Here is a 19,616-nt window from a genome sequence, read left to right as displayed (position 1 = left end):
AAGACGAAGCTTTAGACATGGAGCACGGCTATGTTTGGTTGTACAACTCAATCTGCAATTGTTTCACCTTTTAAAATAACAATAGATTTATCACTCTGACCCCATTTCTTTCCTAGAAATCAAAAGCATAACATATCTACTGTTTTGTCACCCCTGTGTTGTGTACCCCTTCCATGACCCAAGTTTCCACGTTTACTTTTAATTTTAAAAATCTATTTTAATTCTAATATAAAACCCTGCACATCTTAAAGGGCAGGGATACAGTTGGAAGGTGTCTAGTAATTAACAACTTTTGTTCAAATACTATAGGTTATGAAGCAGGCTTGTAAAATCATTGTTAAAGTTTACAAGCCCATGCAGTGAACCCACTTGCATGTCCTTTTCCATGATAACTGGATGATGATGAGAAAACTAATGATATTTTACTTGTCCATGAAATAAAATTACCCTGGGCGAGAAGAATCTTGCTGTGTTGGAATATGTGACAATATGCTTGTGTGGGAATTTTCTGTAACATTTTAATGAACTATCTGTATGACTCTGTACCTCTCACCTCAGTATTGCTACCCAATGAGTAATGAAGGGTTAAAATGTTGCTCTAGGGGCAGAGCAGGACACATGAGGTGTTTGACTCACATAGCTGCCTGGCTGGAGACCAGAATAATTAGCAAATTGAACATGTGTGAATGGAGGTCCTGGAAGAGACAATGGAAACTTTTATGACCAAAGGTTAACATCTAACTGCAAAGGCAGCTGAACATGTGAACACAGCCAGGCCATGTCCTGAGAACAAAGGCAAGAGGTGTCAGATATGTGTGATAAGAACTGGCAACACAGAAACACAGGTTTCAGAGTAACAGCCATGTTAGTCTGTATTCGCAAAAAGAAAAGGAGTACTAGCGGCACCTTAGAGACTAACCAATTTATTTGAGCATAAGCTTTCATGAGCTACAGAAACACAGCAGCTCTCAAGAGAGACTGAAGGACAAAGAGACAGAGCCAAGGTGGATTCTAGAATAGCCTGGTTGGATGCAGCCCTAGCATTGGCCAGTCTGAACCCTCTCTTTACCTTTGTTTCTCTATGCTAACCTGAGGACTTCCCGATGCTGTCTTCTAGTTGACTAATAAACCCTACTCTGTTTTGAAAAAGGCCACATAAAGTCACACCAGATATTTGCTGAAGTGCATCAATCTCCCAAAGGGGTAAAAATCTCTGAACAGGAGTCTGCTCCAGTTGGATTCTTTGAGCAAAGCTTATGCTGAGGAACAGGTGTTCTGGAGCCTGGGAGGCTCAGTGCCAGAGGCATTGAGCCCATGTGTCCTACCTTATCGAAGAATGTGACCCCTTGGGGGGATCTGGCACACTAAAGGGGTACCCCCTGGAGATGGTCTACAAATTGGAGCATAGCAAATCCAGGATTATGCCCACAATGTAGCGTGCCCATAATAAGGTTTTCACCTTCCTTCCAGATAAAGAAGTCTGGATGAAACTGGAGGCATGTCTGATGGACAACATGAAGTACTCTCTCTTTAACCAAAGTGGACATACTGCCTTCCTCAACTCTCCTACTTCCTTACAGCCCAAGAGAGAGTCACCTGGATTTTCATGCAGCTTCACACAGAAATATCCATGAGCCATTAGGGCAGCCCACCACTGTGCTTTTTTAGATATAATTTGTACATTATTAGGACCAAACCTTCCCTTTGAAGAATAAAAAAATATCCTACTGATTTAGATATGCATAAATCTATTACAGCAAAGTAAATGTACCTTGATTCTTAATTGAATAAGTCTTACAAGTCTTTTTATTTTTATGTATCTATCCACATAGTCTTGTAAATTTCACATCATTTGATTTAATGATGTACCTTACAATGACAAAAGCACAGCCCATAGGAAGTTCCTGATATTAATGTTGGATAGCATATGTAAGCAGCGGTAGATTTTAAAAGATATTTAAAAGGAGGGTGTCCATTCTTAAAAGATAACAGCTTAATCCTACGAATATTACTGAGTATAGTGCTTGCTTCTCTGAGTAGCCGAGTGGAAGTCAATGGGCAATATGTAGTGCTCAGCACTTCTGAAAATCAAGCCGCATATTTAGGTCCCTAAATAGGATTTAAGGAACTATCTTTAGGAATATATTTTTGAAAAGCTTGGACCAAACGTTTTTAAGATCAAGGCAAGGCAGATGTCTGCTTTTTCTTACTCAGAAAATAACTGGATATTTTCAAAAAAACCCTCATATTTCTATGTAGTAAAAAGCTCTTTGTGTATACTGCCTTGGATGATTTTCTCTTCTGGGGCTTGACTGTTCTGAGACTTTCCTGTTTAGCCACTCTAAAGCCAGAGGTGAAAGAAAGCTGATCCGGTACGGCGTACTTGTAAGAAAGTGGCCGCCGGTACACAGCTGACCGTACCAGCAGGGGCACTGATGGTGGGAGGCAAAAGGGGCAGATACCCCGTGGCCTGGCAATTTAAAAGGGCATGGGGCTCCTGGCAGCAGCTGGAGCCCCTGGCCCTTTAAATTGCTGCTGAAGCCCTGGGGCTCTCGGGCGCTGCTGCGGCTACCGGGGGTGATTTAAAGGGCCAGGGGCTCCGGCGGTGATTTAAAGGACCTGCGGCTTCCGGCTGCCACTGCTGCTACTGCTATCATGCAAGTAGGTGGAGCCCTGGGCCCTTTAAATTGCCACCAAAGCCCTGGGCAGCATGGGCCAGACTGCGCTGAAGGGCTGGCTTGGGGAGTCTGGCCTTCTGGGGGCTCAGAGCCACCCCCACAACCTTGCTCAGGACCCCAACCACCCTGCAAACTGGTAAGTCTGTTAAGTTACTTTCACCCCGTCTAAACTCCAAGGGAATACAAGCAGTTGCTTCTGGCCAGCCTTGAGCTAGATAGGGAGTCACTGCCTCTGCCAGTGATATACCTCAAAACAAACATTTTCCTTGGTTTTTTTTTTAAACCTAACTTTGGAACTGCTGTGTGAGTGTGTTCCTGATCACAGGATGTAATTCATTTAAGGCTGTACATTTCTTCATCTCTTATTCAGTATAGAGGAAAAGGAAAATCAGCTTCACTTTTCAGTCTCGCAACCTCATTTTAACCGGGACACAACAAGGCTAGTATTAAGATTGAGAGAAGAATTGCATCTTCGAGTTCCCCTTTCTCATTAGTTATAGATATAGTTGTTCCCAAATAAAAGCAGGGCTTTGTCCAATGCCCATCGATGTTACTGAGTACTGGATTGGGCCTGAAAGCTGGGCCAAATCAAAGCTGTGAGCAAATTACACCACTGGAAACAAACTTACCTTATAGTAGCTCAAACTTAAAAACATTCCAGTTTTGACTCCATTTTCCCGGCACTAATACTACTACTTCCTGAAGCAAATTCTCATACCTCTCCCTTAGAGCTCAGGAAGTACATAGTTTCAGTGACCAGAAAAATTACCCACAGAACCATCAAAAAGATTTTGGAGTGCATTTTTGGCATAGGAAGTCACGTACACACTGCCTGTTATCATAAATGGTAGTATAACCCAGTAGCAGTTGCAGTTAGAAGGTATGTTTTTAAAATGCTTTAAAAAGAAAATACAACTCTTAATCCCAGCAGCAAATATGGTAAATCTCATGCACTGAATACTACAGTTATGCTAGTCCTGTCTTTAGAGAGGAATTCTGCAAATGACATTATACCTGTATCCTGTGAGGGGCTGACACTGTAGCTGTCACTTTCCTTGTCTACTGATCCTGCAGCTCTGGGTGTTGGCAGCCTCCAATCTGTGGTGAGGGTGTGGGCTGATATAGTGGGATGGGGTCTGTTGAGAGTCCATTGACTAGCGTACCTGTTGCGAGCTGTGGGCCCAGTTTTTGCATTCCTTCTTGTAGTAGGATCTGTGATTGACCAACAGAGAATCTTTGCCATTAAGTTCTTAATTAGTCAATGGAAAATCACCAGCAGAATAACTGAAATGAAGTGGTGACTGAGATATTGTTAAAAAAAAAACCGATGAAAAGGAGTTAAGGATGAAAATGTGTTTCAGTGAAGTGCAGTGAGTACACCCCCAAATTAGGACATTTTCTTCACAGAAATTCAACGTGTTTATACAGTCACAAATGTTAAATAGTCTGGGAATGAAACAGGTAAAGGGATCCAACCCGTTCCCTACTGCCATTCCCTCATTATCACTTCATATGAATCATAATAACTCCAAATTTATAAAATATAAATGAAAAGATTACAAATGGCTAAGCAATTATATGATCACATTTCCTATGCAAGGGATCTTGCTTAACGTTAACATACAATAGTATTACTCACTACCAAAACCCTATGTGTTTATTATTTATTTATTAGTTTACATTTGGGCTAGTATGTTATTAATCATGCATGCTAAAGGGCTGTTACCAGGTAGCTGAAAACATGGCAAATCGTAAAATCCTCCAAGTTCTGATGGTAAATTTATCCATAAAGATTCTTACAGTGTCTGAAAAAAATAAAATCATCCCAATTCTTCCTTAGAAATTAAAAAAAAAAAATCAACTATTTATGTTGGGCCTCAAATATTTTATTCTTTGCTGCTCCAGAGACAATCCATCCATCCTTCCAAGGGAGTGCAAGTAAGCTAACTGCCAAAATCGATTGCTTAGGCTTTATTGACATCATCAGTAGCACTGGGACAAAAACAAGGCTTGTTTTTCATCATATGTAGGGCCCTACCAAATTCACAGTCCATTTTCTTAAATTTCACGGTCATAGCATTTAAAAAATCTTTAATTTCATGGTTTCAGATACTTAAAACTTAAAATTCATGGTGTTGTAACAAAATATAATCATGTAAAGCCCTTAAGGCTCAGTGTTTCTCTAACTGGGGGTTCTGACCCATAAGGGGGTCGCAAACTATTGTAGGGGGTGGTCAAAGTATTGCCACCCTTCCTTCTGTACTGGTTTCAGAGCTGGATGGCTGGAGAGGAGCAACAGCTGGCCGGGTGCCCAGCTCTGAAGGCAGCACTGCTGCCATCAGCAGCAAAGAAGTAAGGGTGTACTTTTGTACATGTTTACTTTATAGTATAGAGTAAAAGTACACAAAAGACCAGATTTCATGGGGGACACCAGATTTAACGGTCTGTGATGTGATTTTCACAGGCATGAATTTGGTAGGGCCTTAATCATAAGCCAAAGGGAAAAGAAAAATCTTTAATTGGCAAATGGAAAGTGACTAAACCATCAGGGAAAGATTTTTCTTTTGAAGCTTCTATTAGTAACAATGGTGAGTAAAAGAATTAAACAGTGCTCTTTGACATTCAAATGGTAAGTCTGTTCTACCACTTCGGAGTGGGAGACTTGAACAGGAATGGGTTTAAGGATAAACCATCACTAGATACTGACTTTGAGCACTGTTTCTGAATCAACATTCCCTATGAAGCATTTACAGCCTGTTACTTCAAAGGTGCTCGTTATTTATAAATACAAAATGGCCATGCCTGTTTGACCTTCTATTTCAAATCCTCCTCCAAGGCAAAAGAAAAATACAAACTCAATGCCATTGATAAACATGGTAGCATGCCTGCTCTTTAGAACAAGGACAATAGTTAGATGGCTAGCCTGCTATCTTTTCATAACTAGATACTAATGTTGGAAATTATTAAGAGACTAGATTGTAAATTTTCAATCTACCCTGAGCAAGGCATGGTGTATAGCTGTGCCACCTCAGAAGCAGACTGAAGGGGGTGGTAGAGTTGGGTGCTGGGAACTGTGAAATTACTACACCATTAGCAGATATCTTCCTCCTCTGTGACAGCTGAGGTCTGCTGGATGGAGGGGCACAGCCTTGCCTCTGATCATTCCCCATTCTTGTCTGTCCATTGTTGCTGCTCTCGCCTAGTATGAATTGTGATATCAGTATTTGGATGGTCAGGAATGGGGAGCAAGGGGGTACCTTGTGCCTCCTTATTCTCCTGTGTGGCTTTGTAAGGGTAACTCACATTCTCTGCAGACCTGAAATCCAAGAGGCAATGGGTGTGTGTGGAAGATGCCCTCCACAAATTCCCTGTGTCTAACAGCTGCACTCTGCAATTAAACACTCATGGCTGGCCTGTGCCAGCTGACTCAGGCTCGGGGGCTCGGGCTAAGGGGCTGTTTAATTGAAGTGTAGATGCTCAGGCTTCGGCTGCATCACAGTTCTTTGCCATTTAGCAGTGTTCCAAGAGCTGGGAAGTGAGTAGCTATTCCTTGACTAGCATTTGATAGCTATACTCTTTAGAAGATCTCAGCTAGCCCAGAATATCACGAATAAACAAACAATTGTATATGTTTTCAGAACCTTTCATCCTGAAGCATCCCAAAGCCCTTTACAACCTACTGTGAAGTATATGCACAGTGCACCACTGAAACACAATCATCTCTAGCAGGAGAGGGCAACCACCAACAGTACACAACAACACATAGCACAGCACTGGGCAGAGGACAAATTTTGGCCAAGAATATTGGAACTTGGAGCTCTTACAAAGAAAAATGCCAGTGGATCTTTGAAATCCATGCATGTCATGTAAGACCCTCAGTTTTTTGAGGTATCAAAGTCATCCCGAAGACATGACCTAAATCTCCTGAATCTTAGAGTACATTTCCCAGACTTAGTCTTAGAAATATCTTGAAACATGCATGAACTTTAAGGACCAAAGGTGAAATCATGGCCTTATTGAAGTCAGTGTAAGTTTTGCCATTGCCTTCAATTGGTGGCGGGAGAGGGGAAGGGCTAGCTCAGTGGTTTGAGCATTGGCCTGCTAAACCCAGGGTTGTGAATTCAATCCTTGAGGGGGTCTGGGACAAAAATTGGGGATTGGTCCTGCTTCGAGCGGGGGTTGGACTAGATGACCTCCTGAGGTCCCTTCCAACCCTGATATTCTATGATTCTAGGGCCAAGATTTCACTCCAGACTGTGACTGTCCCAGTGCAGGTGAGCAGCATGGAAGAAAAGTGCAAGAAGCTTTCCTTCTGCTGTGCAGGTGCCAGCTATAATCCTAGACCTCATGCTCCCTGAATGCAAGGAACAGAAGAGTCTAATCACTAGACTTCCGAAAGGAGACAGAACAAATGGAATGAAGGCCCTAGCAGAGCCCAGCTGGAATGTGGACACTGCAACAGTTGTACCCAATTTTTGTCTTCTGAATAAACGTTTAGATTTAAACAACAATTGTGTTACAACTTAAAAAAGGATGATTACACAGACTTTTTGCAATCACATATATGGATTCTGATGGATGGATGGTCTCTACATTTGTGGGGGGGTTGACAATCTCAGATTTCCAGCTTGTTTGGAGAATTGTTATTTTAACAAATCTGTTTATTTGCTGGTAGCTATTCATGGGGCTCAGCACAAACAGCTGGGATGTTCTTCACTTGCAGCAGAGAAGGCTGAAAATTGCATATCTTTGAGCCCCTTAAATTCATTTAAATGAGTCTGTTAAGTTTGGGAAAAGCTACTCAAAATTCTAAGACTGATGCTGTGCATAGCAGGGGTGCTGGAACAATTTGCACAGTGGGGGTGCAGAGAGCTACTGAACCAAACTGTACACCCTGAAAATGATGGAAACCACTTCAAGCCTGGGGGTGCGGCAGCATCCCCAGCATCCCTAGTTCCAGCACCTATGTTACTTTCCAGCACCTATGTTACAGTGTTACTTTCAAATATTCAAGGAATATTAAAATGCACAGTAAATATATTTAACACCTTTCCCATGAAATTTGCTGGGATGCATGTGAACCAGACTATCGGGCTTCATTAAAAGTCCATTTTAAGTACCAGTATTTCCATGGACTTCAATGGGCTTTGATTTGGAGAAGATAAGGGATGGAAAGTGTAAGTATTCTGGGGTGTTGCCCAGCCTCTAATCATCACAAAGAAAGACAAGTACTTTTGGAGTGCAGGATCTTGCAGCATTAAAGATAGTTAGATTTTAAAACACTGCAGGGTTCTATTATATTGTTCATTCTCATAATCTTGATTCTTCAACATAATAAACTTCAATGACAGTATTTGATCTTTGTATTTTCTATACCTCCTAGGAATTGTTTATATACTTCAAGTATGCCACATTACACCATATTACTATCTAGTAAGTAGTCCTTATATTTAATGAAATTTTTCCAATTATGCAGATATGGAACAAGTTTATAACGGAGTTTAGGAAGAATGTAGTGTAAGGGTATATTTATTAATTTTGTTCTTTAAATCATTGTAAGATGATCTCCGCATGGATATAGCTGGGAAAATGGATTTAATACAGTAACTAGAAATGTAACTTTTCAAAAAATGCAGTAATTAGAAAATGTATTTCTCATATCCTAGAACATTAGGAACAATCACAGGTAATTGAGAAATGAAATAAAGATTGATTGCTGTGAGAAATAAATATCTATTAGCTATGAAAATCCACTAGAAACATTTGCTCAATAGATTCTAGATGTTAAAATGCTGCATAAATTTCCTCTGAGGAATACTCAGGTCTGAATTACCTTAAATTACATCTACATTTTAACATGCAAAGGAAACTTTTACTGTATTAACCTTAATATGTACCACTTTTACAGTGGGTCCAATTGTAAAAGAGACTATTTTCTGCTGCACAAAATAGTTTCCGCACTACATTCAAAATAAAGGCAATACCATGATAATATAAATACTGTGGTAATGATATCTGCTCTAGGTAATATAGTCTCTTTTATACTCACTTGTTCCTGGCCGGGCATCAGAAACATCAACCAATGGTCCAGTAGCTTGTGAGACAGACTGGTAATGTACTGTATGAGTAACTGTCAATGACTTCTGTTTAGATGTCTCTCCAAAATCAGCATCAGTTAATAACACTGTTGATCTGTCATCTATAAGCAATAGAAAATGAATATTAAAATAAAGAATCACATTTTTGTTGATCCTTAAAAATAGTTTAAGTCCTCAAGTTTACACAAAACTAAAGAAAAGAGTATTGCCTGTGGGCCTTCATTTGTGATATGATGACTTTAAGGGACACAGATGGGCTTTTTGTGTATCCTTTTAGACACTCTCTGTTGCCTGTAACGATCTTTTGCCTTAAGTACTTGGACTTTTTCCATTTTGTAAACAATGGTTTCTCTCGCCCCTTCATGTTTGTCATTAGCATAAGTGATTGTATCTGTGATGTCGAAAGCAGACTGTTAGCTCGTTTGTGCTTTCTCTTCTGGCTAGCTTCGCCTCTGCAGCACCAGAACAAAAATACTGCAGCATTAGGGCCTCAATCCAGTAAAGCACTTATGAACTTGCTTTAGTTAGTATCTGAACATTCTCGCGGAAGTGGGACAAATCTTGTGCTTACAGTTATGCACATGCATAAATGTTTTTGTGGTCTGGAGCCCATGGGCCAAATCTTGCCTCTTCCTTATGTTGCAAAGTTCCTGCAGCAGAACTGACTGGTATGGGTCAGTGGCACAATAGGAAGAGGATTTGGAGAGCCTGGTGCAAGTGGTGTGGCTCTCCTGCATGCCACGGAGTACAGCTGAATGGAGGCTTCTTCCGATCTGCACAGCAGGATTGGTGGAGCGGGGTAGGGGAGGTAGTTAGACCCCAGGCCAAGGAGGGGAGAAAGGAACACTTGTGAATCCACTACTGCATGGATTCTCTGCAAAGAAACAGCAGAAGCCACTGTGGAGGATTCCTTCTGACTTTCCATACAGAATCTCCACCCCTCCCTGCACCAAGCCAGGCTATGTGGGGGAGCAGTTGGTCCTGTGGCAGCTAGTAGCTTTTTTCTTTACAATTGTGATCACAGTGCTGTTTGGTTTTGGTTTTTTTTTTTAAAAAGAAGCTATACAGAATGCAGAGTATTCTCAATCATACAAGATTTAATAATAAGTCCCTTCCTGCCCCCACTATAATCAGTGGTAATTCTTCCATTGACTTCACGCTTGCAGAACATCTACATTTGAATGCTTAGTGCTATCTGGGTTTAGTCTCCAGATTTTATTTTTACATTATTACAGTCTTTTTCATTTATTCTTAATAGCAATAAAAAACACGGGAAATTCCTGCTATCATACAATGTACAGCTTTTTAATGCATTTCTAAAGGGACTGCCTGCAATGGTGATTCTGTGAATTTACCCATCAGCTGTGGCTGATCCACTGCTTCTAACAATTGGTTTGGGGTTTTTTTCAACTGACAAGAGAACATTAATGTGAAAAATTCTGCACAGTAACATAAATGGCATTTTTTGCCCAAAAAAGGCCCTAAATAGAATGAACGTTATGAAACCAAATTATGCGGTCCCTGGCAAAAGAGGAGCTCTTACTCCGGTCATGAATAAAACCTGCCAAAGCCTATGTAAAATCCTGTCAAAGTGCTGGCTTACTATTACTGCTTTGTGCAACACAGTCCATTACTGTGGCACCAATCACATTGCTGTAGTTAAGGAGCTAATGGCATTTCCATTATAAACCCCTATTGCCCAACTACTATAACTCAAGAGTGAAATCTCCCAATAGGATAAAACTTATCATAAAAGATTGCAGCACAGAAATGAACTTTGGAAACATAAAACTGGAAACAAAAATGTCCATGTTGCAGGTGATGTGTGGATCTTGTCTTCAAAGCAACCTCATAAAACATGAAACACAGAAAGGGCTGAATTCTCTGGTCCAGCCAAATCAAGCTAGCCTGACACAGGATGTGATGGGACAACGTTACCTCATTCTTCCCCAATCCTGGGACTGACTGGGAGCCTCAGAGCTAAGCTACATCCCTGCTGGCTCCACTGGTCCCCTCCCCTCTGACCACATCCTAAATGTAACCACAACATATGCGTTATATTCCTCTATACAAGTGGAATCCTCTGCTGACCACTTAAGCCAGCTTCAAGTTTGCTTTAGACTGCTTTTTGTCCAAAATGGTAGAAATCTGGCAAGATCAGCTCCCTCTGTGAGAGCCCTGCCATTTTGGATAGAAAGACACTCATTAGATCAGTTGTTTTGGCAAGGTTTCAGCCACCATGTGGGGCTGAACTCTTAGGAAAATTGCTGTTTTTGTGAGATTTCAGATTCATCCCAGGCATAACTTAAGTTATTTATGGCTTTTGACCTGAAACCTGAATGACAGTGGTGAGTCTGGTTCCAGGAGATTTGGTATCCAACCTTCTGAAATGTAAAAGAGTTTAGCTTCAGGGTCCCAGTTTTAATGTATCTCAGTTTTTTTTCTTATTTATTCAATGTAGCAGAATACAGAATAACTTTTGCTATAGTGAGGCAGATATATAATTAGGTCATTTTATGTAGATTTGGGTGGGAAACCATTTTCTAGACCTGCAAAAGTTTTAGAGATTTTTAAATTTTTTCTAGTCCCAAATTGGGGCAAAAAATTGAAATTTCAAACATAAGAACGGCCATTCTGGGTCAGACCAAAGGACCAGTTAGCCCAGTATCCTGCCTTCCGACAGTGGCCAATGCCAGGTGCCCCAGAGGGAATGAAGAGAACAGGTAATCCTCAAGTGATCCATCCCCTGTCGCTCATTCCTAGCTTCTGGCAAACAGAGGCTAGGGACACCATCCCTGCTCATCCTGGCTAATAGCCATTGATGGACCTATCCGCTGTGAACTTATCTAGTTCTTTTCATTTCAGAAGTAGATAGTCTGAAAAAAAAATTTGGATTGGGTCAATCAAAACATTTTATTTCAGTATTTTTGAAATGTTTTGTTTTAATTTCAACCTTTTACAAATAACCTCTTTCAGAATAAACAAATTCAAATTTAAAAACAAAAAATCATGTTGAAATGGAAAAGTAAAGTTTTCATGTTGAAAATGTCAGAATGGAACACTTCACTTTTTGCTGCCCTACTCTACTTTAAATTTGCTAGGGTTCCTTAAAGCTCAGAATGATGCATATGTAGAACAGTCTTCAATTCACTTTTCAACCAGGACAAATTATCTTGTAAATTAGGACCCTAGCCCTTTTTATGTGTAAAGGATGCAGTGCAAAGTCGACCATAACATTTATTATATAAGCAACATAAGTGCATTGACATTTTACCAATGGTCTCCATTGTGTCCCTCTCTTCAATCAGAAGCTGAGCTCTGGGAATATCTATGTGCATCCTTAGCGTCTGCTGCTGCTTGTTAAGTGTATCTGAGGTCCTGGTGTTCTTACTAAGCACAAAAGAGAGACAAACATGAAAACGCTCCCCATATGAAAAGATATTTAAGGATTTCCTTTTTAAAAATCCGTTCAACTTAAGATAATAAAATTACCGTAGTCACCAAAATTCTCATACATTTCATTTTCTTTCATTGTACTTTGAAGCAAATAGGTGGTATTAATTTAACGTATTTTGGTAGGGAGATGAGAAAAAGTAAGTGGGGCAAGGGACTGAGTCTGCCATTATTCAGTGGTTTATCTATCAAAAGCCCTTATTGAATCTTTTCGATGCAGTTGTTGAATACTGAAACTGATGGAAACAGTTATAAAGCTGCTATTTTTTTGCATTTCTCAGATTTGGCTAATGAACCCTTGAGCTGACCAAACAGGTCAGTGGGAAGATGGTGTTTTATATAAATTTCTCCTATTCATTAATTTTCAGCAATGATTTAAATCCTGAACATCATGAGAATTGGTAAGTTAAGAAATCAATCAAACATTCATTAGAATTTCCATTAATAGTAATGAATTGCATAAGGAAAAGTGAAGACTTTAGTTCTGTTGACATTGCAGTAGTAAGAAATTATAGACCTTGTTAGCACTCATGGATTAACTCCTTTCATTGGATTTGGTATTTTAGAACAGGACTATAAAACAATTATTGTAACATCACACAAGCCATAACAATTTTAAAGTCTGTGTACCAGAAAATTACTCTGGGAATGAGCCATCTACTAATAAGCAAATGGAAATGGGTAATAAAACTGAGCAGCATAATCATATGCAATACAGAACTTGTGGTAAAATCCTCCATATTGTATTCACCCCTTTCCACAGAAATGCTAAAGGGAAGGAAGGAACTCTCCTTATGGGCCCCCTTGTTTTTCCTGAATCATTTTGTAAGAGGAATTCCCTCCCCTCACAAAACTGACAGCAGTTCTGTCTCTAAACCCAACAGATCCAATGGGATCCACCAGAACTGAGCTAGGACATATCTGCCAGATTCTACTTTTCTAGTCTTTTCCCCACTCTGTCTATCTTAGGAATTATGGCCCCTATCAACAGTCTTTATTGTGTTTATTCTCACAACAGCCCTGTGAGGTTCATAGACTCTTCCCAGACTCTAAGACCTGAAGGGATCATTGTGATAATCGTCTCCTGTAGAGCACATGGCTATAGAACTTCCCAAAAATAATTCCTAGAGCAGATCTTTTAGAAAAACACCTAATCTTGATTTTAAAATTGTCAGTGATGGAGAATCCACCATGACCTCACCCCTAAGAAGACTTCTTCACAAAAGTCTCTCTCTCTCTCTATCAAAATTCCATCCTGGAGATGAGAAACCCTCTTATTAAAACTGATTTGTCTCCATGAATGGTTGTTTTTTCAAAGAATTGGCATTTTCCAACCAAAAAAAATTGTTGAAAAATTCCCAACCCACTCAAGTGAGTGGGTCTTTAATGTTAGAAAATCCAGGCTATTAGCATCAAGGAATTATAATCTCATAGATAAGGATTCCAGAGACTACTTCCCGAACAGGAAAAATATCATTTACTTACATTTTAGTTACTCTGAGATGATAAAAAAAAAAAGAGACTCTACTGATCACAAACCTTAAATTTGTCTCAAGGTTGCTAATTAGCTCCATAGACATTGTGATGGTGTGTGTATATAACATACTTCATTTATTGACTATGGATAAATATTTTTGTTAGTTTGTTTTTTAAGCAAGTGAAATGCATGATGTGCTAAAAGTTTGTTCAAAACTGATTAAAGATATGAACATCATTTTGAATAATCTATCTATAACCACCCCTCTCAACTGAATGACTGAAAAAATCTGTACATTCAAAACAGGGTTGAATCTTACACACCCATTTATACAGAAAAGGACTACATATGGCACCTATTTAAAACTAAGGTCATTTTGGATGCTTGGCCAACAGTCATGCCTCTTCATTAATTTTTGGGGCTGAGGTCAGTGAGTAGGTTAATGCAAAAGAGGTAAGGAAAACCATTCCTTTGTAAATGTGAAGGCTGGGTTAGAGATTTCAGGGGCATTTTATGTCTTATTCTATGCTCAAAATTAGAAACATAAGCCAGTTCCTTATGCTAATCAATGATGAACAGTTAAGAGGAATTTATCTGGAACTTGCTGCTAAAGAAAACATCACCAAGCTGAGCTCAAATACTAGTAGTAACTGTTACTAATTTGAGGTGCGAGGGGCAAATCATACAACTTTCATTAAACTGTTAATATGTGGGGCTTGCGTAGCTTCCCCAGGGATCTGCCAAACCAAGGCATTCAACACAAAGACTAAAGTGCTATCCTTAAGACTTTTTATTCTTAAATGCACTCACAGGGGCACAAATATCCCCAAGGGAGATTTCTAGACTTTCTAGATTTGTATATGATACTAGGTTTTGGTATAACATAAAGAAATCTTATTCATAATGTACCAAGCAATTTAACATATTTAACTCTGTGAGTTATTGGGGTGTTGCCTCCTTTGTCTAAAAAAGGCCTAAATTTTCAAAAATTAACTAGTCATTTTGGGAGCCTCAGTTTCTGGTTACCCAATCTGAGGTAACTCTTAAAGAGGCCTGATTTTCAGAATGTGCTGTGCATGTGCCCTCTGAAAAACAGGGTGTCAGAAGTTGGGCACTCAAAATTACTAGTCACTTTTGAAACTGTCCTAAATCACATATTTTTTTCAAAATGCCTATTTTGATTATTGTTTGCTGTTATTTATATCTTTAAAAGATATATATGCAGTAGATTTTTTTAAAATCAAACATACTGGTTTTTAATGGGATGGGGGAAGGAATGATTGTCAATACTCACAAAAATTAAAGGTTTCAGAGTAACAGCCATGTTAGTCTGTATTTGCAAAAAGAAAAGGAGTACTTGTGGCACCTTAGAGACTAACCAATTTATTTGAGGATAAGCTTTCGTGAGCTACAGCTCCCTTCATCGGATGCATACTGTGGAAAGTACAGAAGATCTTTTTATACACACAAACCATGAAAAAAATTGGTGTTTACCACTACAAAAGGTTTTCTCTCCACCCACCCCACTCTCCTGCTAGCAATAGCCCATACAAAGTGATCACTCTGCCCACAATGTGCACGACAATCAAGTTGGGCCATCTCCAGCACAAAACCTGGATTTGTGCTGGAAATGGCCCACCCCGACCACCACACACATTGCAAGGAAAGCGATCACCCCAGACAAGCTATTACCAACAGGAGAGTGGGTTTGTTGGGGGGTGGGTGGGGAGAAAACCCGGATCCGTGCTGGAAATGGCCCAACCCGACTATCACACACATTGCCAGGAGAGTGATCACCCTAGACAAGCTACTACCAGCAGGAGAGCGGGGTGGGGGGAGAGAAAACCCCCCGGTAGTGGTAAACACCCATCCCCTCACGGTTTGTGTGCATAAAAAGATCCTCTGTACCCTCCATAGTACACATCCAACGAAGCGAGCCGTAGCCCACGAAAGCCCACGCTCAAACAAATTGGCCACTCTCCAAGGTGCCACAAGCACTCCCCCTCTCCTTGCGAATACAGACCAACACGGCTGTTACTCTGAAACCTGAGGCAACAACTAATCTCTAAAGCTGCAGGGTACCTTTGAGAAAACCTTTTGTAGTGGTAAACACCCATTTTTTCATGGTTTGTGTGTATAAAAAGATCTTCTGAACTTTCCACAGTATGCATCTGATGAAGTGAGCTGTAGCTCACAAAAGCTTATGCTCAAATAAATTGGTTAGTCTCTAAGGTGCCACAAGTACTCCTTTACAAAAATTAAAGGTTGGCAGAAATGATTGCAGATAAGTAACATGATAGCTATACTAAAACATTTTGCGAATGCAACTTGATCTGATCTGCTATGTTAGTACTGGGTCTCTTTTGAGCAGAGGTTTTCCAAATATGCTGAACTACTTGGGTTTTTTGTGAGATAGAGAAACACCAAAGAATGACTCTATTGAAATCATTTTTACGTGTTACTTACAGTTAGCTAGGACTCCAATCGTATGTAATTGTACTCACACAAGCAATACTACTGAAGTCAGTGGGACTCTACAGATATGTAAGTGTCTGCAGGATGGGGGTCTAGATTTGAATCTAGGTTAACTGATTAACCCTATGTATCACCAACACACCAGAGATAGTCTAATTACTAAGGTGTGCTGTAAATTCAAATTAAATCTAAAACCTCAGAGATGGAGGAGTTTGAATTTTTGAAAATGGTTCAATCTGGCAAATCATCAGATATCCTGGAAGTTATTATTTTCTTAAAAATAAGTATGATTTTCAGTTAATATGAACCAAAATGGTCCTATTTTCAAAACCCCACAATGGTTTCAAAGTTCAACATTTTTTCCAGACAAAGAAACAAACACTGGAAATATGAAATTTCCATATTTGCAGGTTATTTTTGCCAAGAACAGTCATTTTGTTGTCATTTCACAAAAGAATTATATTTCTGGATAGTGAAATGACTCAGAACAAAACAGCAGAATAATAAATAAATTATCTTACTTTCACAAAGCTCTGCTTATAATCAGCTAGCAATGGTATGTCTGTGTGTGTGTGTATGTATGTGTATTGTATTTGCAAATATGTGCTTCCAGGCATTTATTGCCTTCAATAAGATGATCTCTGAAGAGCAATTCCCTTTATGCATATTATGAAAACACTTCAGTGAACAGGCAAAATGTCCAAAGGGACCTAAACATGTTCTGTAATTTAATCCACTAATACAGGATCAAAACTTTTCATACTGTGGTTCACATCTTAATGGAGATATTGTTTCATAGGTCACCTTTTTTGCCATTTATGACTGCACTGATCACCTCTCTTTTCACTGATTGAATAAAATCCCTGCAGCAAGTTCAGCAACTGCTTAAATGCACATCCAATATTAGGAAAGCGTTCAATGCATCTTCAGCCTCTTTTAACATGATGTTATAGCTGGAAACAAGGAGGTGAATCAGCACCTTGTGACTGACCAGATTTCTGTGGAACTCTGCTCGTTCCTGGACCGTTAGAAATCACTGCCCCCATTCCTAAGAAAACTAAAATTGTGCATTTGGCACATAGATACAAAGAATTCAGGAATGGAAAGTTTAATAATTAAGTTGTTCCCAGGAATGATTTTGAATATAATCCCTTGAACCAGAAACATCATTAAATTTGGAATTACTAAACATTATTCTTACCTCATAAGCATTTCAGCCAAACTCTTTGCATCTAGAAGAAAACATGGCAAATATTAGTACCTGATAAGTAGCTAGTTAACACTTTAATTTTTGTGCCACAATGGAAGTTTTTTGGTAGATGGATTATTAAGGAGTGGAAGATTCAGACGAGCCACTTATTAAAGATTATTCTCTTTCCTCAGATCAGCCGTCAAGACATAATAGCCTCTAAAATTCCTTATTTTTGTTAAAACTGCATTTGACTATCATATATCTTTCTGACACACAGAGCACGTATAATTCTCCAGTGGCAGTGAAAATGCTCAGAAACATATTAAAGGCTTTATTGCAAACTGTTCGTCTTGACTTTGAAGAAAACTAAATTTAGAGCAGAATAGAATTTAACTTGAAAAAGCTAAAGAAATTCAGTAGAAGAGAGAGAGACAATATAAAAACTAGAACAGCCCTAATAAAAGCATTAGCACTGTCCTTTCTTCAACACAATTGGCTTAAAAAAATCAAGATGAGTGAAAGTAGTTCACAAAGTTTCAGGTAGGTCATGACATGAATGAGCAATCTCCTACCTGGGCACCACCAAACCAAATCTGATTGCCTGGAGAATTGGCCAAGGAAGATCACGAAAGGGTGATCTTGTTTGGTCACAATCAGGTATCCACACCATTACATTAGCTATTATGCAGAACTACCCCTTTGTGTTCAGAGAGAGCCCTACATACAAATCAGTAGGTAGCAGCTTATTCCCATAAGAGTCAGTCATTCAAAACTATCCCAATGGGTGGACCCTTATTCCCTTACAGAGTCCCACTGACTTCAATAGGGCTCCAACCAGGAATAAAGGTCCATTTAGGTGCATGTTTTTGTGTTTCAAGCCACTAGTTTTTAATTCTTTTTTTAAAACTTTCCACTGTAATCCCCTAAGAACTAAGTCTCACACTGAGACTCTACCACCTTGAAGTTTCTTTTGTCATAATGGTTCTGCTATATCCTCAGCCTGACCTCTTGGAAGGACTACATTCTCCAGACAGCAGTTGGGAACTGGCAGCAAGGACAAAGCAGTTCTCATGGGATACCAGGCCAATGGAGGAGGGCTGTTCAGGCAGATAGTAAAATGGGGTGGGTTGGGTCTTGCTCCTCCCAGGAGTCCCAATCCAATCTGACATCCAGTATTCAGAAACTGTCCCACCTTCCTCTCACAGAAGTCCATGGTGGCTCTTTGAAATTAGCTAGATCCCCAGTTAATATACATCCCAGAAAGAGGAAGATTTTTATTTTATTTATTATGAATATTTACTTACAGGTTTTCCACTTTCCAATTTCTAAGATTATGTTATTTTTCCTCCTAGAGATCCAGACTCAGTTTGCTTCTGTAACCTCCCTCCCTTCCCTTCCTCTTGTCCCTTTTTATCTATCTGTTTATCAATTTGCTACAGATTATCTAAATTTTAGATTGTAAACTGTCTGGGGCAGAGACTGACTTTATGTTATTTGTTTGTAAATGTCTCCTACAACTGAGTGCTTGGAACTGCATAACAATGGAGAAATACCCTTTGCTGTTTATGTACTGATATGCTCCTTGAGGAGGAAAATTATAGGCATGAGTCCCATGAATGGCCCCTGTGCAAAGCCTGCAGTTATTTCAGGAACAATTGTAATGCCAAGCGCCTCTGAGTACATCACAGTCCTGATCGCTTCAGAAACCTGTGCCATGACAACCCCCACAGCTGATTTGCCAACTCCAGACTGGTTAGCCAAGGACCTGTAGCAGTTTGGAGTAGCCAGCTTCCAGATGGCTATAGTGACCTGCATCTGGACTCATATATGACCTCCTTTACACGGGTGTCCTGGCACCTGATGGTTGGGGTAAACTGATCACCAGCCTCCAGAAACATCTGCTTCTTCATGCAAAAGTTCTGGAGCCACTGCAGGTCATCCCAGGTCCGCATGATGAGGTGATCTCACCAGTCTGTGCTTATGGCCCTGCTCCAGAAGCACCAATCTACATATGAGGAGTCTGCAGCTAAGGCATGAACAGCATCAGCTGGGTTGTGACTGGCATGTTAGTGTCCCTCTCTGAGGGATGCCTTCGGCAGGCCAAAAACTACCATTGAAATGTCCACTGGCATCTTGCAGATGCTCTGCCTGATTCCTGAAATAGGATGGACAGCGTGTGGTGGAGAAGTTCTTCCACTGGGTTAGGATCCATGCCGATGGCTCTGGCTCTTGGGAGTGTGCAG

At 39.9% G+C, this 19,616-nt stretch overlaps 1 protein-coding gene across 1 annotated transcript in view; it reads right to left on the bottom strand.

Moving 5' to 3' along the window:
- Positions 1-19,616, bottom strand: part of DSCAM (DS cell adhesion molecule) — a 632,908-nt gene that overhangs the window by 31,850 nt on the left and 581,442 nt on the right. The window contains exons 28-31 of the mRNA XM_073360366.1: positions 17,383-17,413; positions 12,051-12,166; positions 8,728-8,877; positions 3,693-3,890 (exon numbers count right to left, since the gene is read on the bottom strand). Of these exons, the coding sequence (XP_073216467.1) occupies positions 3,693-3,890; positions 8,728-8,877; positions 12,051-12,166; positions 17,383-17,413 (495 nt within the window). The remainder of the gene's footprint in view (positions 1-3,692; positions 3,891-8,727; positions 8,878-12,050; positions 12,167-17,382; positions 17,414-19,616) is intronic.

This window comes from Lepidochelys kempii, chromosome 1, assembly GCF_965140265.1.
Source record: "Lepidochelys kempii isolate rLepKem1 chromosome 1, rLepKem1.hap2, whole genome shotgun sequence".
NCBI classification, from domain to species: Eukaryota; Metazoa; Chordata; order Testudines; family Cheloniidae; genus Lepidochelys; species Lepidochelys kempii.
This window is presented reverse-complemented; position numbering and strand designations above follow the sequence as displayed.